At 41.9% G+C, this 22,130-nt stretch overlaps 1 protein-coding gene and 1 long non-coding RNA gene across 2 annotated transcripts in view; both read left to right on the top strand.

Moving 5' to 3' along the window:
• The first annotated feature begins 1,749 nt into the window (after positions 1-1,749).
• The window catches only part of LAMA4 (laminin subunit alpha 4), a 147,553-nt gene continuing 127,172 nt past the window's right edge, over positions 1,750-22,130 (top strand). The window contains exon 1 of the mRNA XM_025864441.2: positions 1,750-2,507. Coding sequence (XP_025720226.1) covers positions 2,313-2,507 — 195 coding nt within the window. The 5' untranslated portion in view covers positions 1,750-2,312. The remainder of the gene's footprint in view (positions 2,508-22,130) is intronic.
• On the top strand, positions 15,076-18,643 carry LOC141372977 (uncharacterized). The gene is made up of 2 exons (XR_012378536.1): positions 15,076-15,315; positions 17,746-18,643. It is a non-coding gene; the product is annotated as an uncharacterized lncRNA (long non-coding RNA).

Raw genomic sequence — 22,130 nt, 5'->3', positions numbered from 1 at the left:
AATTGAACATCATTTTTTCCTCTTAGACCCCTACCCATCTTGCCTCCCAACACCAGTCTCTTCAAGAACCAACCGAACATATTTTTAAGTACTTTCACTTAATTTAGTGGGTTACCGAGTTTATGTGGCAAATGATCATAGTTTAGCTTACTGGTTTATTACAATGTCATCTTTATATCTTAAAATGAAAACATTACAAATACTTGGGGTTGTATGAGAAATTTTTGTTTCTACCAGCTTTGACACCTTTGCCTCATATCATTTTATTGTCCAAAATCAATGACCTTGGGGCGCCTGGGTGGCTCAGTAAGCGTCTGCCTTTGGTCCAGGTCATGATCCCAGGGTCCTGAGATAGAGCCCCATGTCGGGCTCCCTGCTCAGCGGGGGGATCTACTTCTCCCTCTACCTCTGCCCCTCTTCCCTGCTTGTGTTCTCTCTCTCTCTCTCTCTCAAATAAATTAAATAAAAATCTTTAAAAAAAAATCAATGACCTTACCATCAGATAGTAGTACTTTCACCATTTCCCCACTACCAAATGTATGTAACGATACCTGTCTCATGGGATTATACCAATGATGAAATTAAATGAGATAATTTACACAAACTTTTTGGCACATAGAGAGTACTCAAAGAATAGGAATGTCATCTCTCCTATTCCAGATTTGTGTCCTTTATTTCATGAGTTTCAGTGCGGTGTAGATGTGAAAGACCGTTTTGGAATCAGTGATGCTCCAGGACAAACCTTAGCTTAGCTTTCTACCAGCTGTGTGATGTTGGGCAAATGTCTTAGTCTCCCAGGACCCCCTTTTTTTTTGTAAAAAGGAAATAATAGTCCTCTTTTCCAGGAATGTTACAAAATAACATATACAAAGTATCTGACATATAGTAGGTGCAAAATAAATGAGTGGGTTTTTTTCTTAGATAAAGTAACTTCTGTCCTATAAAATAGAGCTAATGATTAAGTTTTATGAAAATGCTTTATTGCATGACTATGGATAATTGTGAACATCTAGAGACATACTTGGGTGTTATTTTAAGGTTGCTTCGTCTAATCCTTTTCAAGCCATGTTCGGGTCGTGTGGGAATGTTTAAAGCTCCATTATGAAGCCAAGGTAAGCAAAGGTACCTATCGGCTGCAGTGACCACTGACCCATCCACAGGGGCACCCCCGCACAACTGCAGCCAACTTCACCCAAAGTCTAAGAAAGGTTACATGACTCATACAGATGTAGTAGGCATGAGATTACAGGCCTAGAGGAAGAGGCCAGGGCTGTGGGTAGTATATTTGACAGGCTCATACACTGCAAGCCTTGTTTCGGAGCCCTTACAAAGCACCTCTTTAGGATGAAAACAAGATGTTCTTTGTAAATAAAAGTTCAGGCATTTGCGTAATGAAGTCATTTTCCAGCGCTGCAGTGAAAGATATTCTTCTCCCAAGCCCCCTGGGTGAGGACTGTCAAGAGGAAGACAGCGGCCAGCCAGTCTCAATGAAGATAGCTCAAAGAGTGAAGCATTCCATCTTTAGAAAATGAGAAGAAACCTTGCTCAAAAAAGTGGGTGCCCTGCCCCTCTGCCATCAAGTGAAATTGCCTACCTCTGGCTCCCGCCCCTGGAATCCCTTTCCCACTCACTTCCCTGCAAACTAGGGGGCCACATAAGAGATCTACATAAATACAGATAAGACACCGGGCACCTTGACTAAATAAATAAGAGATGTGAGGAAGCAATCACAAAAGCTGAATATTCACGGGGTCCCTTGGAGGGGCTCCAAACTGAGACGGGTCGGGGAGGGCAGGCCAGGGAAAGGCCCAGAGCTCGGTGTGTGAAATGCCAGTTGGAGTGGGAGGGCCTGGAAGTGGAAGGTAGAAAGGGAGTGGTGCGAATGGATGTGAGGAGGAAGGCAAGACAGCGCAGCCCTCAGTCCCCACCCGCCCCGGCCAGGAGGTGGCCGGCGGCGCTCGCCCCAACCCCGTCTGCCTTTTGATGCTCAGCCTTAAGCTTCATCCATCTATACGCCCTTCAGCCAGAGCCTCTGGGGAGAGAGAAAGCGGGAGAGAAAAGTGCGAGAGGCAAACAGAGGGGGAAGAAGGAAAGAGGAGAGAGAAGGGGGGAAGGGGGACTCCCGCTCACTCGCTCCCTCTCCCTTTTTGACTAAGTTGCTCCTTGGGCAGCCTTGACTTCCCACATTGGACTCGGCGGAGGCCGAGAAGGTAGAGCAAGCGAGGCACCGCCGCCCCACGGCGGGGGGGCTACCGACGAGGACAAACCGCCGCCGAGCCCCAGTCAGAGCCCTGCTGGATGTCAGCGGAGAGATGGCCGTGAGCTCAGCCCGGTGCTCAGTCCTGCCGCTGTGGCTCCTCTGGGGCGCTGCGTGCGCCGCCGTGGCGACCGGGAACCACAACGCTTTTCCTTTTGACATTGAAGGGAGCTCAGCGGTCGGCAGACAAGACGCGCCCGAGACGAGCGAGCCCCGCGTGGCTCCCGGAAGGCTGCCGCCTGCTGCCAAGGTACAGTGTCCCTGCCATTGTCACCCTGCCGCGGCACCTGCGCCCCGCGGGGTGCGGGCGCCAAGCTCGCGTCCCCCTCCCTCCCCTCCTCTTTCCCTCCCCCATCCGCCTTGAGAGTTTCACCTGCACCAGGTCCGTTCAGAAACTTGGATTGAAGAGTTTTAACTTTGTTAAGTTGGACTGCGACGTCGTGAGTTGAGGGTTGAGGCTTTGGAACATGTCACTGTTCAAACTAGCAGAAGTGCATGTGTCCTGTGTACTCCGAGTGAGGCTGCTTAGACTCTCACCTGGGCCTGCAGTGGCCCTTCTGTGACTTTCTGCCACTTGCATGTCCCAAGAGAGTCATTTTTGCCAAGCCACGGCTCCTAATGCGTGTGCCCTGTCCCTGGCTTCCTGCTCATCTGTGATGTTGGGACAATGGAAACAATACTGCGGGACCAATCCTTTTGTCATAAATCAAACAGAAGGTTCTCTGCAACAGGGGAGAGTGAGCCAGTGGCTGAGGGTGATGGGATACTACAGAATCTGTTGGGAAGCTGCAGAGCAGATACTTGAAATAGACGGGAGCCATCATATTCCCGAAGCAAGAAATTGTGATGAAAATCAAGCCCCATCCCAAAAGTTAAAATGATCAGGATATGCTATTGATGATATGGTTATGCAAAGAGCTGCTGTTTGAATACCTTACAATAGCTTTTATGTTGAAAGCACAACCAAAATGTAGTAATTGGGTAAAGGAGGATGAATCCAGAATAAGTGATTTAAGAGTCCCCTGAGCCAGGACGCACAACGGCATGTCCAGTACGTGGGAGATGCTAAGTAGGAGGAAAATGAAGTCACCTAAGTTCGTGGGAAAGGAAGGAGCAATGGACCTAACATCACACACACACACACACACACACACACACACACACACACACACACACACACGCTGTAGCTATGGTTCTAGCAACTACAGAACCAAAGCAGTTATGTGGATTGACACCACTTCTAACAGAACTGAAGTCTGGATTATTGCTATTAATCCTGCTAATTGTTAGTAGAACGGTAGTTCTTAATTATCACTACCAAAATAAGGTGCATGAAGATGGTCCTTCTCCAGGAGTGAGCCCCACCCACACCCCCCAAAAAAAGAGGGAGGGTGGGTAGGACCAGAGCATACCAACCTCCCACTGTGGTGCAAAAAGTAACCTCTGTGTGAAAGAGGGCGGCAGGCTTCTGCTCAGCTTCGTACTCCCCAGGCGTGGAGAGAAGCCAGGCCAGGAGAGACACCAATGGGAAGGCATTGCTTCTCCACAGGCTAGGAATTAACCCCCCTCCCCGAGGAAGCATTATTTCCACCTGTTGCTCTAAGCACAGAAAATCTCAGAGTGAAATGCCTAACGGTAGGGTTGCCCTTTTATTAAGATAAAATACAAGACATCTAATTAAGTTTGAATTTCAGATAGCAACAAATAGATTTTTTTGCTTATGTCTCAAATATTGCATGGGATGTATTTATAGTAAAAAAATTATTTATTATTTATCTGAAATTCAAATTTACCTAGGCATTCTGTATTTTTATCTGCCGATTTTGGAGATATGGGCACACATAACTTTTTGTAACGCTCATCCCACAAAAAGTAAGAAAATAATTATTTGATTTTCAGGGAACCTTAAATTTATTGCTGAGACCCTAAGTGATTTCTTATATACTCATATGCTCAGTGAAATAATTGGAAGGCAGCACAGCAGAGTATTTTAAATGGCAGGCTTTGCACTCTGATGGTCCCAAGTTCAAATTTCAACTTTCCTGCTCCTTACCTGAGGCAAATCACAGATGCCCAAATTACAGAGAAAGAAACTGAGGCTTAGAGAAAGTATTGACGCCTACTTCATACTTCCTACAGTTACCATGATGAAATTAGATAAAATACACAGAAAGAATGCTTAACACAGTACTTGGTATAGCATAAATGCTTTATACATTCTGAATCTTACTATCAGTATAAAATATGCAGATGATTGGATTAAAAGAAACCCTTATTTGGGAATATTTCTCAGAATGTTATTTTTATGGTGCTATTTTACTTAATATTGCTATATCTCTGTTTGTCTGTATCTTTCCAACCAGGAAGAATATCGTATAGTGAGTTAAATTTGTAATACTGTCAGAGTCTAATAGGTTCAGAATGCCAGTTGAGGCTTTTGGTTTAGGAAAACAGAAAGAAGCTATTAGTCATTCCAGAAGGGTCAAAGTATATGATGTAGAAAGGGTGGGATTGGAGTAATTATGTTCCCACTGCATAGTTTCACATAATACCTCTAGTTAGCCTGTGGTCCCATGGCGATCCCAGTGCCCCAGCATTTAGATTCCCATGCTCTTTATAGCCAGTAAGGAGACCATAAACCAAATACATTCTGGAAATGTAATAACTTTGTAGAGACACTCTACTGAATTGGTTCAGGAGATTGTATTTACATCTATAGACAGAGAGAACGAGACCATGGACTCATATGACACATTATTCGTGGGAGGTTCGAGATGTGGCTGGAGCGACATTTTAAAAATACGTTCATTTTATTTGACTTGGATTTATATGAATGGTTTTTCCTTAAGTTTCCTTCAAAGTGAAGGAAGAAAAATACTAAGGCAAGCATGGAGCAGTAGGAGGTGCTTGGCTGATGGCCCTCCAAAGGCTCTCCCAAGCTCCTCGACAGCAAGGTTTGTGCCCTCCCTACCCCTGGGTCCTCAGCTCTGAACACAGACCCCAGTCTCCCACACACTGCACTGCTCAGTGTGAGTTAGGGGATCAAAGACATTAAATGCACACTGAATAAAAGGATGAGGAGCACTGGCTGACCAAGAAGGGTCCCTCCTTTCCTTCTCAAACAAGCCCAAACGTCCCCCAGGATGCAAAGAGTTTGAAAAGGTAGCACCCACCAGTAACTCTGCGCTAAGGGGTAGGATTTTCCCTTCTGTTTTTTTACAAGCAATTTCCTGAGTCCATTATTGCTGAGTTTATGGTGAAAGCAATGATTCTCAGTAGGTGGGGGTGGGCAAAGTAGAGACTGGGTACTTTCAAAAAAGTATATTCACTCTTCTAATATTTTACATTTAAGAAAAGAAAGCCTTGATTTTTATCACACACACTCTAGCAAGTAAAATTAGGCAAAAGTCCTCTTAACCAATATGGATATGCGAAAGAACTGGAGGGGGTACAGGAATGGAGACAGGGACAGTCTCCAAGGAGAGGGTATCAGAATGTCCTTGGCAGGAAGGACAGTCTTGTCTGTCAAAAAGAAGCAGGCATTATATAAGGTCAAGAACACTAGGTTAGAGTTTGCCACTGTGTGGCTGGGAAGAAGCCCTGCACAGAGACTCAGCAGAGTTGGGGGGCTCCGCTGGAGGGGCAGAATGGGAGGTGGGGGGCCGACGGTGCTGTGACTGCCTTTTGGGAGATAATTGAGAAATTAAGAGAAATAAGTGACAATATTGAGCAAACCTCTCAGAGAGGAAAACGGGAATTTACCTCCTGGTAACCTGACTGGGCTTTGCTGTTGTTGTTGTTAGCTGCCCTCAGAGAAAATCAATGGCCCATGAACCACATGTGCAAAGGTACCCCACCCTGGACACACTTATTTGCTGGCTTTAAAAAAGGCACTATGAACTGGATTGATTCTGAGTAACTTTTCCTCTAGACTTTTTTTTATTGCTGATACATGATCCTGTGCTCCAATATAGCGGGTGCCTTGCCACTGAAGGATTGCAGTATGTTTATTAAAAGGCAGCTTAGATCTCTTTCACTATCTTCATTCCTTTTCCTTATCTTGGGCCCTTACTTTGAAAATGGTCCCATTGGGCGCCTGGGTGGCTCAGATGGTTAAGCATCTGCCTTCGGCTCAGGTCATGATCCCAGGGTCCTGGGATCGAGTCCCGCATCGGGCTCCCTGCTCCTTGGGAGCCTGCTTCTCCCTCTGCTTCTCTCTCTCTCTCTCTCTCTCTCTCATGAATAAATAAATAAAATCTTTAAAAAAAAGAAAAAAGAAAATGGCCCCGTTGAATCACATTAAGTCACTGGCCTGGGCCATCATTCTATACTGCTGCTCAACAGTGCATTTAGGTAATGTGAAGCCCCATGCGCAGTCATTATTTCCTTCACTCAATATCATCCAGCAAGCAGGTTTGGAGCCATACCCTGTACAGAGCAATAAGTAGGCACCAGGAGGGACAGAAGGAAGGCAGAGTCACATCCCTACCCTCAGGGAGGAGGCAATCTTAGAATGAAAAATAAGTACACAGCCACTCTATAAAGCAGAATGAATTAATATTCTGTGAGAGTGGCTAGAAGCTACGGACCATGGGGGTAATGTGGAAAAAGATTACTCTTGAGCCAGACACAATCACCTACTCACAAAATACCAAAGAAGTTTCCTGGGAAACATTATTTTAGAAGGACTAAATATAGTAGTGGCAATAGTAATAATAATAATAGCATGGCTTGTGGCACACACTCACTGAGTGTTTACCACGTGCCATACCCTAGTCTAAGCATTCTCTGCGAGTTATGTTTTTTTAAAAACCCTCCTAACAACTCAGCGGGACTCGTATAGTTACTGTCTTATTTTGTAAACATGGAAACTGAGGCACAGAGCATTTGGCACAAAAAAGTGGCACAGCTAGGAAGGAGTTTATAAAAGTAATTCAGTTGTGCAAGAGTATCTAGGAAAAAGTGGTTGGGTAACTAAAACTATCTGTTGATACAATTTCAGTCAAAGTTGCGGGAATTTCTTAAAATAAAGATATATAAAATGCCACTCAAAGACTATTTGTGCAATGCTTGCTTGATGAGTAGTGTAAATTGCATAACATTTTAGGATTACCAAAGAATTGAGATAACTTACTTTTCTGGACCCGTCAGATAGCTACTTTTTAAACTACTCGTATAGGAAAGACAAAAAATAACACTTCCTTCTACTATGTCCCATGTAACTACATGTATCATCTTTTGTAATACTCAATAGTGAAATTTATGCCCATTTTATAGATGACCAAATGAAGGTTTTGAGATGGTTAAGTACCTTGCCCAAGGTTTCCAAATTCCATTCTCTTTTTCTAGCAAATCACTGGGTCTCCCTGATAGATTTTTTTTTAACTCTAGAGTTTTCTTGCATCCCATTTTCCTTTTATACGTGTATTCTAGTGTGTTTCCTCTTCATGATGCTATAATCTACATTAGAAGCTCCTGATTTAGATTAATAGGGAAAGAATCCAGAACAGCACCACCTACAGGAATATATGGTCTATCTCACAGAATTTTTATAAAATTACTGGAAAATAAAGAATTCCATTTGCTGTAGTTCCAGAGTTCTTGGATTTAACCATAACTTTTTTTTTATTGTGGTAAAATATACGTAACATAAAATTTTCCTTTTAACCATTTTTAAGTGGCATTAGGTATATTCACATTGTTATGCAACCTTCACCACCATCCATCTCCAAAACTTTTTCATCTTCCCAAACTGAAACTCAATACCCATTAAACAATAATTCCCCATTACCCCCTTCCCCAGAGGCTGGCAACCATCATTCCACTTTCCGTTTCTATGAATATTACGATAATAGATACTTCATGTAGGTGGAACCTACAATATTTGTTCTTTTGTGCCTGGCTTATTTCACTTACCATAATGTCTTTAAGGTTCATCTGTGTTGTAGTATGTGTTCAAATTTCATTACTTTTTAAGGCTGAATAATATTCTATTGTATGTATATATCACACTTTGCTTACCCATTTATCTGTTGATGGACATCTGGGTTGCTTCTACCTGCTAGCTTCTGTGAATAATGTTGCTGTATCCATTGGTATACATATACTTGTTTTGAGTTTCTGCTTTCCATTCTTTGGGGTATATACCCAGAAGTGGAAATGCTAATCGTATGGTTTGGGAATAAAATTAAAACTTGGATTCTTATAAAGGCCAAACAAAACATTACTGGGCAGTGAAAGGAATACACCCTGGGAGTGCTTAAGGCCAAAGTGACAGGAGAAGGGTTGTCTCATCCAGAGAGACAGCCACCTCTGTGTTGCCAGGTCTTCTGTTTTTTGGTTTTTTGTTTGTTTGTTTTCAAGAGAAAACAGAATCTGGATTCTTAGGTAAAATTGCTGACTCAATTTTTTTTTACTACCCTGTGGGATGTACATCTGATGGCCCCGTTCAGCCCAAGGGTTGTTTATTTGCAGTCTCTGCTTAACAACACTTGAAATTCACCTTTCATCAAAGGTGCAATGTGGGCATCTAGCCAGACAGATGTGCTATGAATTCAGCTCCATTACTTTCTAGCTGTTTGACTTTGAACAAATTAGTCCATCCTTCAGAAGCTCAGTTTGTTTGATTGTCGAATGAATAGAAATGTATTTGCCCTGCAAGACTGTTGTGAAGTAATAGATATAAGCTGCCTCACAAAGTCTGCCTTCAGTTCCCTGTCTCTTCTACCTCCTCTCCGCTTTTCTTCCACTGTTTTTATCTATCTGCAAGTTAAGATTTGTTTTATCAGTTTATTTTTATCTAAATTTTTACTTCTTTATCTAAATTTGATTACTTCCAACTTTTCCTTACAAATGTGCTGGTTATCCAACATTGGAGGAGACTGTCGTTGAACTTTTGTAATTATTGTATCCCCAACGATTCTTTAAACATAGCCTTTCATCAACGATAGGATGATCTGAGCAGTAAAGAGAAATGAATGAGTTTTTCTAAAGCCCCAAAAAGCTAAACAAAAACCCCAACATCATTGATATGACAAGGACTTTTTTTTTCCTTCACAATTAAATTCTCGAATCTGACTTGTCATGGTTTTTTGAAATATGTAATGCCAAAAAACACTCCTCTCCTTTTGGGTTTTTCCTTGCTCAAAGTAACCATATAAATATAATGATGGCCAGACATAATTTTGAGACATCTGATAGATTAGAAATCATTAAAATCAGACTACCAGTACATTACTGAGTTCCAGAAGTTGGCATTTCCAAACACTTACTTGTTTTCTGGAACCAGTAAATCTGCTGGTTCATTGAGATGTAGTGACCACAGAGAAGGATATTTAAATATCTACTCCCGTATTTGCCAGAGAGAAGCATTCTTTTTTCAACTGTTTTCTTTTTTGCTCCTAATGTGGTAAAGTTAAATTCTGGGAAATGGTTTACTAAAGGGAAGCTTAGCCACAGATGTTTGTAATTCCAACTTAAGTTTCCCATCAAAGTCTTAATGAAATTCAGCTGCCAGCAGCTGGCTCTGAATCTGAGTCTTTTTATCATGAGAAACTTGGGGAAAACAGCATTCTGAGGCTGAATGGTAGGGGGAAAATGTCCATATTCAAGCCCAAATCCCCTGCATAAAGAAAAAAATACATAAAGAAATAAATTCTGTTTTTAAAAAAGAGGAGAGGGGGTGGTCAGACATACTTTGAGGAATATGCAATTTAACCTTCTTTTCACATCCAGGAGTTTCTTAGTTTGTGCGTTGTGTTTTGGAAGAAGCTAAAGATATAGTGTTTACCTAAGTGGAGTGGAATACCTACATTTATGGCTCCATGAGAACTGATGAGTTGGAGAGATCCCATACCACCAACAGCTGCATGAGCACAAGTCTCTTGCAGACCAGACCAGTAATCCATGCTGTATACTACAGCTAAAAGGACCCTTTCGTGCAGTGTAGACTTTATGCATTTGTGTTTATTTTGAAATCATGTCCTCCATTCGTTGAAGTGGCATGATTACTCTAAAGGAAACTAGGGAGTCTAGAGATCAGAGATGTCTTCACTAAAACTGGCCTCAGAGGTGACTGGTACATGGAGTGATGTTGTCTGTTTACACAGTGAATTGCAACGTGTCCTACTGCACGACAGCTCTGTAAAGCCAAATGTCGGCCCAAAGGAATGTGTAATAGAGACACCAGCAGAAGGCAAAAGAAATGTCTAGTGAGCCTCATACTGTGGGATCCTAGGATTGTGGAACCGTCTAGCATGACAGCAAGAGCCAGAGCCCACATTCGGGATCCCAGGCTTAAAATTGTGGCTGGACTCTTCTTCCACAGTAGAGTTATTCCACGATGCCTTTCAAGCTTCAAGGCCACACAGGCTGTGTTTCCCCCTTGAGGAAGAGTGACACAATTTGACAAGCTGAGAGTGCCCTAAAGGTAACCTCTCTTCCTGCTGATATGTCATGAGTCCCAGGAGCAGCAGAGTGATTCTGTCATCTGTGATTCTGTCAATTCCCTGGTCACAGGTGAGGTGCTAAATGCACGTTACTGGGAGACGGAAGAGAGTCTGAATGCCTGGAGATGAGTCAGTGTTTGCGGTGCATGAATAATTGCCTCGTTCTGTATTGTTCCCTTGGAATTTTGGTATGTCATGATCAACGCCAGGAGACACCCTGAAATTCCATCTATAAGAGATAAGCCCCGAAGCCCCTATTGCAGCACAGAATTCAGCATAAAGGAGGCCTGTGCGAATGCAGAGCCAGTGGGTGGTTATTATTGGGCGTATAACTCTATTACACCTTGCAGTGCGAACCGTAAAATCAAAGGGATCACAGAACGTTAAATCTAGATAGAGAGCTTGGAGATCCAACCCTCTCATTTTGTAGACAAGGAAACTGAGTCTCGGGGTAGGAGGCGGTTGAGGATACAAAGCTCATTCATTAGCAGCAGTGACAGGCACTCTGTCTTCTGACTTCCAGCCTTATACTCTTTCACACTGTTGCAATAATATATATATATATATATCTTTAAGAGAAAGATGTTTGCTTCTAATATACTATTATTCACTTTACTCTTTATGGTCTCTAGTTATCCTTAAGATGAATGGTCTATAGGGGAGTCCCATGGAATTCAGTGCAGTGGGACAAGCCCTGGAATGTGAGTCTGGAACCAACTACTCTGGTTCTTGGCCATGCTACTAACAACCAGATCACTTCACCTTTCCCAGGTAAAGGGATCTGGGCAAGCCCCTTCACCTCCTGGGTCCTCAATTTCTAGGGTTTCAAAAAGAATAAAACAAAATAAGCAAACAAAAACAAGGTTATTTCTAGCAACAAAGTTCTATAATCATCTCATAAATAGGTCAAAATTTATGCTTGTTGAAAGGAAGCTTTCTGTTTAAGGAGCAGAATCACGCAGAGTCACAGTTGCTGTCCTAGTTAGAACCCCAAGCCTGAGGAGCCTAGAGCTTCAGGGAAACACAGGGTCCTGATCTGGGGGCTTTGGTGGGTCTTTTCCCTGCTTCCTAACAACTGCAGGTGTGGGTCTGAGGGTGGCCACAGGACAGAGCACCGGCCCGGCCACAGTTATGAGCCTTTCCAAGGTTACATACCACGGTCCGACGAGTGCCAGTGGTCCCCCACACCTAGGTTCCTGCAGACTGCCACCTGCCCTATCCAGACCGTGTGGGATGACCCTAAACTGAAGCTCTACACAGAGCACAGGAAGGATGACACTGGAAGACATGAGGGGCAGGGAGAACTACTGAGGGGAGGCCTATGTCCTCGCATCTCAACAGTTAAGGGACACGTGACCAGGTCCAGAGAGGAGAATGTATTTTCACTCAGTGCAAAAGGAAGGGAAAGTCGGCGATGGATTATTGATTCATTATAAACATCAGCTGAAGTCGCTGCATTGCTGTGTGCACAGTACAGCTATGAACAGAGACTTCGTGAGAAGGTAAAGAGGAAGCCTGACTTGATAACCTGCTCTAGACGGGGCAAAACGCGACCTTTGGAAGCAAATATTTTGGAGGACCTTCCTGGAAGTCAGAATCGTCCCTGTGTGAGGGACCCTGGCGTGTGAATGCCCTGATTGTTGCTGGCTATGGGGAACAGGTGTCTAAATCACCAGAACCCAAAGCGCGGCCCAAGGGAGGAAGCATCTGCACCACAGAGGCTGGCCTTGGAGTCACACCGCAGAATCAGAACCCGTATTTTCACCAGACCCCCAGCTTGTTCATATGCACGGTAGAGTAGGAGATATGTGAGCCTCTCAAAGGCAGCTGGGCTTGAATTTTAATGGACTTAGAGGAAATGGGGAATCCAGAAAAGGGAAGGTTTTTTCATGTAATTAGAGGGAGGCCTAAAATAGAAACCCAGATCAGGGCTGTGTGAGGCTCGGGAGAGGGCTCACAGGCCCACACAGGTAGCCCTTGGCCTGAAATGCTGCCCTATAGAATAAAAAACAAGTTCAAAGCAAACGGCTGCTTCAGGAAATGTGGAGAAGCTGAAACCATGGCCCACACAGCATAGGTGCTCAGGAAGGCGTTTTTATGAACTGATAGGGGAGGTTGCCTACTTCCCCCTACTTCCGGGCACGCCTACCCTAGAAACAGGACCCTGGAGACTCTTTGTCCTTGAGGGAAATGGAGGGGAGGAAGGGGAAGAATTCACTTGTGGCATCTGCTTGAAAATAGGGTGTTGCTCAGACTCTTCAGGAAATAGTGGAATTGTAATGTTCCCCTTGCTAATAAGGGAAGCTTTCTAATTCAGGATAGTGTGTCTTCAGGGAGTGAGAAGTGTGGCCTTTGTCCTAGGCTAGAAAGATAATGTTCAGAGATATAGAAGAGCTAGTTCCACGAAATGAAAATTGCCAAGGCTTAACGCTCAAGCTGGTCCTCCTCTACAGGGATTGAGATCTGCAGGGAAGTGCTCTTGAGTCAGGCTCTGTGCCTCTCCTGCATCAGAGGAGGCATCTGCATCCTCCTGGCAGACTCCAAATCTCCTTGATGCCGCCTCAGCCCTGAGGGGGGCTGTTTTATAACAGCTTGGAACCCCTTCAAGACAGCCAGCTGACTGGTTTCAAAGATCCTTTTAGCTTTAACTCCTAAGCATTTGATCAGCACTTGCTGTGTCCTAGGCATTGTTTTAGGCATTTTATGTGTATTATTAATTCATTTATTCCTCATAACATAATGAGGAAGGCACTACCATTAGTGCCATTTTACAGACAAGGAAACTGAGTCACATAGAAGTTGGGTAACTTATTCAAGATCACAGTTTAGAATCTGACTCCAAGCTCGTCATCTTTGTCCTATAACGACCCTTTAATATCGGTTTCTAAATCTCAGAGAGCCTGACAGTAGCTCAACTAAGAAGGGTCCCCAGTATCATCCAGGAATGCCAGAGAGGTCTTAGTAGTTGACAAGTCTATAAAGAATATTTAAATTACTGGTATGTTTATATTTTGGCTTTTTTTTTTTTTTTTTTTTTTAGTTAGAGAGTAAACCAACATCATCACCTCAGTAACAATGAGAGGCTCTTCTTTGGACATAACAGGAATAAAAATTGACATAATTTCGGAATGTGTATGTTTTCATGTTTCTCCAGCTATGCGAAGCACTAATCATTTCAGTGGGATCCTGAGTTTACCTTGCGGATCGACGACTGAAAAGAACTCGATAAAAGGATAAGGCAAGAAACCGAAATGTGGTAAAAGCAGGACCTTGGAGGAAATGATTAGACGAAGTATGTCAATCATAGGAAAACCAAGTGAAGGTTTAGAAACAGTTCACCCTTTAAAATTTTTCTTTATAAATGGCAATATTAACAGGGAGTTTAGCAACAGAAAGGATTCAAATCAGACCTAAAAGAAACATAAGCTATTAACTCCTTTTCTAGCGAACAACTTGTCTGGAAAAAGGGAGTTATTCATTCAGCACAAAAGGATTAAGAGCCAAATGCTGAGGAGCACCATCAAGCCACTGATGGGTCCATCTGGAACAGACCCAGGTCTCTGCCCTCGTGGACTAGGAGAGGAGCTGTACTAGTAGTCAGAGGAAGTACACTGTTACCGTGGGAGAAGGGAATGTACGACAGTAGTGGCCCCCAAATTTTCATGCTCAAGAACATCTACTATTTCTCCTATTCCTCTGGCTTCGTGTTTTGAAATAGGTTGCCTATTGTATCAGTTTGCTAGGGCTGCGGTAACAAAATACCACGGAGGTGGTATTTGCACGGGAGGCTTACATAATAGAAATTTATTTTCTCACAGTTCTGGAGGCTAGAAGTCCAAGATCAAGGGGCCATCAGAGTCAGTTTATGGTGAATCCTCTCTTCCTAGCTCACAAATGGCCATCTTCTCTCTGGGTCTTCACCTGCCCTTTATTCTGTGCATGTGCCGAGAGGGAGAGAGCTCTTTAGTGTCTCTTCCTCTTGTATAAAGACACCAGCCTGGCAGGCCTTACCCTTAAACGATCTTAGTTAACCTTTATTACCTCCTTATGGGCCCTGTCTCTACATAGAGTCACATTGGGCATTAGAGCTTCAAAACAGGACTTGGTGGGAGACATAATTGAGTCCATAACACCTACCAGGGGCAGTGTGTTAAGCAATAACTCATTTTTAATGGGACAAGTTAATTAATAACTGCAAAAGAGAGCCTCTGATAAAATAAGATAATCAGTGTTACCACTTTGTACTATCTTCAGCCCAAAGCATAAACAAACACAAAAATTTTATATTTCATTTTAGCTGTACATTTCTTATGAGTGTGTCAGAATTAATTTTAATGAAATACGGAAATAGTATGCCAGGCTCTATCTTGCCATCCTATATCCCTTAGGTATCCAGGGACATTTGATTGATCAGCATCAATATCTTCACTCTCTTATTTTTTAAAAAGTTCCTGCTTCTTCAGGGAGTGCCACGTATGCTACAAAGATAAATGAAACACAGTCGAAGAGAGGAAACAAGTACACCAGCAGTGTAATACAGCACAACTGATGTGTCACACAAAGTCTTTGAGGATATAGAAGAAAGACTCATTCCTGGTGGGAAGCTCCAAGGTGACTTCATGGGAGAGCTGGTATTTGAGTTCAATCTTAAAATTGGGGGAAATTCAAGGTGAGGGGACAGGATGAGTAAGGACAAAAGACGTGGGTTTTCTTCTAGAAAGACATAGTCTCAGCTGGTGGGACTAGACAACAGGGAGCCATTGAAGATTTCAGAGTAGAAAAGAAACCCCGTGAGAGTTGTGCTTCCGGGTCAACATTAATCTGGAAACAAGCTATTGGATATACTTTGGACAGGAGGCCCCAGAGAGCCTGGAATCAGAGTCATCTATGTCATGTGTTGGTAATTATCCAGAAGAGAGTAAGAAGGGCCTGGATTGGAATGGTGGCTGTAGTCTGGAAAGGACAGAACAGATGCCGGGGTCGTTGCAGAGATTCTCTCAAGAGGACTTGCTGTGTGTTTGGAGAGCAAGGGTGAGGGAGAAGTCAGAGGTGCTGCTGATGTTTGTAGAAATGTATTAATTACATCATGGCAAGAAAATCTCTTTGGAGACTTTTTGACATAAAGCCTACTAAATCAGTGACTTTCAAGCTGAGGCTTTACCGAAATGCCTTGGGTATAATTTGGGGTGAGGGTGGCTGAGCAGCAGGAAGTTGGGGCTTTGCTTCCTTCAGCCAGAGCATCTTCTTTTTTTATCTGTTTTATAGATGAATTCCACATGATATTTCACTGGGGACAAAAAAGGAGAGCTCTACCGTAACACGTTTGAGAATCATTTGACTGGGAGCTCCCATGTTGATATTCCAAACCATGACAGTTCTCCGAAATGCTACCCTAAATCTTGTTCCAATCCCTGTCTCCTAGGCAGTTGTCCGGTGTGCACACACCTGCCTCGGGGCCAGGACAGGCTGCTGCTTTCGCAGAGCCCCTGATGCGCTGAGCTCCTCTCCAGCAGCGCCGAACGGGAGCTCGAAATCTCTAAACAATTGGTACTCCTCTGAGAGTTATTTTTATGCTTCCTGTTCCTTGTCTGATGATATTTTTGGCCCTTTCCTAGGAAATAAGGAAATTCCACTTTTGTCTCGGTTATTACCTGGGGGTACCGAGGACAACAAACAAAGGAGTTTTGGAAAGAGGATAGGGTGGTAGTGAGTAGACCAGCTAACTGGTATCTTTTGATCCTCACAGGAATGGTCACATGTTTGCTTGGTTGCTTTTTTTTTTTTAATCCAATTATTCCATCTCCATAAACATCATCTTCTTCCAAACTAGTTTCTAACCTACATTCTGAGCTAAAAAAGATGGTTCTTACTTAGTCTTACTCTTCCCTCCCTGCGCGCAGTATCGGACCCATCGCCAGTCCTTTATCTCCAAGGGCCAAAGTGCTTCCACGTGAATGTTATGTTTATGAAAAGGGAGAAAATCACTATTAAAAACTGTACTTTATCTTTACTTTCTCACTTGACTAAAAATAGTGACACCTTAAGAATTTCACAGTGTCATGAAGGCAAACTTCAGCTTGTTTTATTTTGTTTATGACATATATGCAGAACACCGAGGGAGAACTGATCTTCCAAGGAGTTAGGAAAGCTCTCTATAGCTCTCCTCCCATAGCTTGAAGAGTTCCACTTTTAAAAAGCTATTGATATTAGGGGCACCTGGCTGGCTCAGTCAGAGGAGCATGAGACTCTTGATCTTGGGGTCATGAGTTCGGGCCTCACATTGGGTGTAGAGATTACTAAGAAAAATAAACTTAAAAAAAAATCTATTGATATTGGACAAACGTTATTCACAAGTGCCAAATACTGGAATTTCCAATGACTACTAACTCATTTGAAAAACAATGTTAATACTTACAAAGCTTCCATGGTTTACAAGGTGTATTCCTGCATATTTCTATCTTTATTCCTTGCAACTGTGTTACAAACCAGGCAGACCAGGCATCACTGATCTAATTTATGAAAACATGTAGATGTCAAGTGATTTTTCCAAAGTCTCATAGCATGTAACCTTATTGAGACCACAGGAAATTTTATACAATTATAGACTGTTGAGATGGGAAGAGCCTAGGAATCATTGTGCCACCAATGTCACTGAAAGAGAAGGAAACTGGAGCCAAAAGTTTAGTCACTTCCTCAAGGTCCCACAGCAGGTTTCTAGAACTCGGGCCAGAACCAAGTTCCCCGGCTCTTAGAGCAGTCCTCTTGCTCTGTACCACAGCATGGGTGCCATCACCAGGACAAAGAAGAGTGATGAGGAACACCTGGTTGACTTGTGCACTGGGACATGAAACGAGCTGGATCAGACTAAAGCATATCCGTGTTTACTTTCTTATTATGTCTTATGCCACCACGTATGCCTTAGTCCTGAGTAATTTAAGTACTAAAATATTAGAAGTTCTCTTAGCCTTTTGATCATGATACTTATCCCAATTTTGAATTTAATTTATAACCATATCATTCATACCTTTTCTTTCATTTCAGAGATTTTTGCATTGGCCGCATATGGCTATTGACCCCTTCAATTATGCTGTTAGCACCTGTACTTAGAAAGAAGGCTTTCAAGTGCAAGAAGATTTCAGAATTTCTGGCTAGAGTTTTCTGATGGTCATAAAAAATAAACAACACATTCTGGATCTTAAACGGAAGAAAGGAAAAAAAAGATCTATTTCAAAAATGAACAATGACCCTTTTGTTTCAAAACAATTGAAGAGTTAATTTTTTAAAAAATTCCCAGACCACATCGTGTCTGCCATCCCCCCCGCAATGCGATCGTCATTCAGGTTTCCACATGACTTTAAGAAATTCCCCTGTCATGAAACAAAACAATAGTAACATGAGAAATTAATGAGGAAAATGAAATGTGGGAGAGCACCAAAGTGGTCTACTCAGGCAGTCATACCCCGCTGGGACCTCCCCAGCCTGCTTTGGAACAGTTCAGAGTTTCAGCCTCTTCATTTAATTAATACCTTTTCTCAAAGAAAATCTGCCAATGCCCAGCAGAACTGCAGTTGGTGAAATCCAGGGACTATCCCATGAGTAGTATCTGCTCTGATATGCCCTGACTCTAATAACCAGTATTTCAGGGGGTTGGAGCAGCACCTGGTGGTCAGCAAAATAGGAAGGTCTGTGGGAGGCAGGACAGCTCTTAACTGCTGCCCACTCAATGGTCCATTTTCCAAATAGCAGGCACCGTCATTCCCTGTCCTCTCCCCTGGTATTTGATGTGAGGAGGATCATCAGTATGGTGAGAGTAATATTGTATTTAAGGTGATACAAACATCTTTGTAAGGTTAGAGTAATTATCTTTATGGGGGAAGTATAATGTTCTTTGTAGGGTGTTTAAAATCTCTTGGTTTTATTAAAGGGCTGGATTCTTCCTAATCTCAAAGAGTATTTGTGATTATTTTGGCCGATGAAGCACATTTTTCCTGTGTTTTTGGACGTGTAATATATCAAAATGTTCAGTGGAAATAAGCATTTTGGTGGGGTTTTTTTTCTGTAGAACATCTTTTCATCTGCTCTTCCATTTTAATTATTTTGAAAACTAACAAGTGTGGGACACTTTTTTTAGTTTTCAGACATTATATCTTCATCTCAGATGATCTAAACTGTGTTTTGATTTTCCTTTGATTACAATCTCTCTCCCTTTTTTTAAAATCTGCTAACATAAGCTCATATTCAACTAGAAAATTTGCTTTCTCCACAAGTTCATGAGTCAGCATAGATTTCTTTCAAGCATAGTTCAAATCGTCTTAAGAAATTTACAGACTTCAAAAAGGAAAAAAAAAAACTGAAATAGTAGTTGAGGCCTTAAATGAGGATAGTTTTCTGCTCCATTTCAGCTGCTCAGAGACTGGGCTACTGACAATAGAGTATTGAAAAACAAGTGTGCCAGGTTCTTGCTTTAATTCTTGATGGGTTCTAAGTAAATTAAATCAATCTTATAACTACTCAGAGGGCCAGAAAACCAAGTGTTTCTACCACCATTCTTCTGCTCATTTCACTTTGGGCAAATTTCATTAGATAAAATGAAAAACGATAAAATAAAAATATTCTCTTTTTATCGTTTAATGACATTCTCCCTATGCATAAATTATAACTTGGAAATTATTGTCAAATCCAAGCTTCCTAAGTTTAAAGCCACATGAGAGTCACTCTTGGAGTTCTGGTGAGCACTAAGAATTATTGAGGCTTTTAGGCGTACTTAACACTTACTTTGGGGATGCCTCCAATATTATCTACGATGTTTAGAGAGAGAGAGAGAAGTATCTCTGTGGGAATATAGTATAAGCAAGAAGGTTGCTGAAGATGCCACTTGAGTTTAATTGTGATATTTAGCTAATCTTTCCAAAGAAGGTCCCAGAAAGTAGACAAATAGTAGGTCCATCTGGTACCTTCATTGAGGTAGATTACCAGGAATGAAAGATGTCTGCTTTGAGCAGTAAAACAATAGAAGGCACAGAAGTTTGAGCCTCTGCATCTTATGGGGAATGATTAAAAAATGCCCTATGCTTTCCAGCCTTTCAGCTTTAGCTTTCCTCCTTCAGAACAAAACAAAACCCAACTCTACACAATAGTCACCTCCTCTGAAGAACCATTCTTGATGTACGTCCCCCCACTCCCATGTTAAAAGTAATCTCTCCTTCTTCACGCTCTCAGCATCTCTCTGTACCTCTCCTCTTACATTGTGATTCTTAGTACGTTCTGCCCTAACTTATGGTAAGATACATATGCCCCCATGAAACCCTGGAGGCCAGCAGTGGCTGTGATTCATCTTCTGATCCCCAAATTGCCCAGCCAAGTGCCTTCAGTTTGAAGTGCTTAAAAAAAAAAAAAAAAGTTTATGCATCCTTCATGTACTCTTAAATGCCTGCTTCCTGCCATATCCTAAACTGGGTCGCAGGTGAACAGTGGTACATGAAACAAAAAGACAGAATGAATAAATGATTGTACCAAATGCTGAAAGCCAAAACAGTGCTGAGTCTTTTGTTTGTGGCATGTGTACATTCTGACATAATTTGGTCTATAATCCTGATGGCCAAGTTGGCATTCATCTTGACATCAATAGTGAACCATGGTGTCCCCAGGCTATTCATTCCAGGGGCTCTGCACTGGGGGGGAGAATGCCTTTTAAGCTAAAAAGCTTTGTCTTTCCCACTGTATATGGAAAAATTGACTATGCATTTTCATAGAGAAGGTCTAGTGAAGAAATGTTTATATTGGAACAAGCCCCATCTCTAAATCTGGGCTTGTTGCTGAATGGTATTTTGTTTCCTTGGATCAGGGAAGGGGTCTGGAAACATCTGTAACGAAAGTATTGTTTTAAAATCAGCGCAATTTTTCCCCCTCAAATGATAGATAACAGAATTACTTTAAATCAAACACACTCAGCTTTCCCCCTCTATTTCCTTTCATAAATTTGTATTATTTTGTTGTCATGAGCGTGGCTGCGCACAGAATAGATCTGTAGCATTCGAGGCATCGCCTGCTCCTTTGCCATCATTTTCTTTTCATGGTAGTTTGTATAATTTACCTTCACTTTTATAACTATGCTCGAACAGAGTAGTTATCAGGATTACAGTAGTTATTTGGAGCCAAATTTTAAACGCTACAGATAATATCAGATTGTAAAGTGATTCTGGAACTATCCTCAATTTTTTTACTAAAAAGAAATGTGCAGATTATTTGTGCTATTTATAAATGTAAACTTGAATAAAGTAAAGTTTTAAATTAGGCAGCGTTTTGCCCAAATTACAAAATAAAATGTTTAGGGGAGGGAAGTTGGGGACTAAAAAATCATAGGAAACAATCCCAAATAACATGAAAAGAGTGGAAATTCTATACCAATTTTGAGTATCATTCATGTTCTAAAAAGAATTGCAGTAGTTTATGGACAGTTCATGATATTATAGTTAAAATTTTGTTAGTATAGATTCACCATTTGTTGGAAAAGTTTTTGTTTTTTGTTTCTTTTTAAATTAACTCCCTACATCATGGAGCTAAATGTTCAGCATGTTCTAAATGTTCCTTTCCCATGCTTTCTATAAGCACTTTGTGTTTGATATATTTGTTTATTTATATTTGTTTGACTATATATATATATGTTATATATATTTGTTTGAAACTGTCCCTGTCATCAGAGTCCCTGAACAGACTTTGATCTTGCCTTGAAGATTCATTCTTCTGAGCCTTTTAGGTGTTTGACACATAGCAGAGACGTAAAATGTTTGTTTCATGAATTCTACTACTCACATTTTACAAATTTACAAATAAGAACACTTGGGGGTAGAGTCTCTTTGTCCTTTGTCTCCTAAAATTTGTTTCATAAAATATATTGATGGCATTGTGTAGGTTCAACAAACAATCCTAAATTTTGAGCCCATTCCAAGCCCTCTGTGGGATTTAGCCTCCTTCAGTGCTGAAGGACAAAGGTGTTGGTCTCATGGCTCTGTCAAAATTACAGTGACGGTATTTTATTAATACAATTTATGGGCCATAGTCTTCCTGTTAGTTGGGGCCAGACGTATCAACCTGCCATACATTCTGTCTAACCAGACATCTGCTTCTGATTCATAAGGGGAAACACCTGCACACATGCTGATGTATATTACACAAAGGGGCATCCTTTCCCAAGGCCCATTGTCAGATCCCTCAAATGGAACAAGAGAGGTGTCAAGGACACAGCTGGATGTCATACGACCAGCTTCTAACCAGGGTTAGGAGGGTTCACTTCTCTAACGAATAATCTACACTATTTGCTTCACAGTCCATTTCTATCTGCACTATGTAGAAACTGTTAAAAATTGAAACACCAGCTACAAGTTACTATATTTAAATTAATAATAATTGCCATATGCCAAATCAAG

The sequence above is a fragment of the Callorhinus ursinus genome, unplaced genomic scaffold (genome assembly GCF_003265705.2).
Source record: "Callorhinus ursinus isolate GAN/ISIS: 27379988/994484 unplaced genomic scaffold, GSC_fseal_2.0 scaffold6, whole genome shotgun sequence".
Classification (NCBI taxonomy): Eukaryota; Metazoa; Chordata; class Mammalia; order Carnivora; family Otariidae; genus Callorhinus; species Callorhinus ursinus.
Note: the sequence above shows the minus strand (reverse complement) of the source record. Positions and strands in the feature narration are given on the sequence as shown.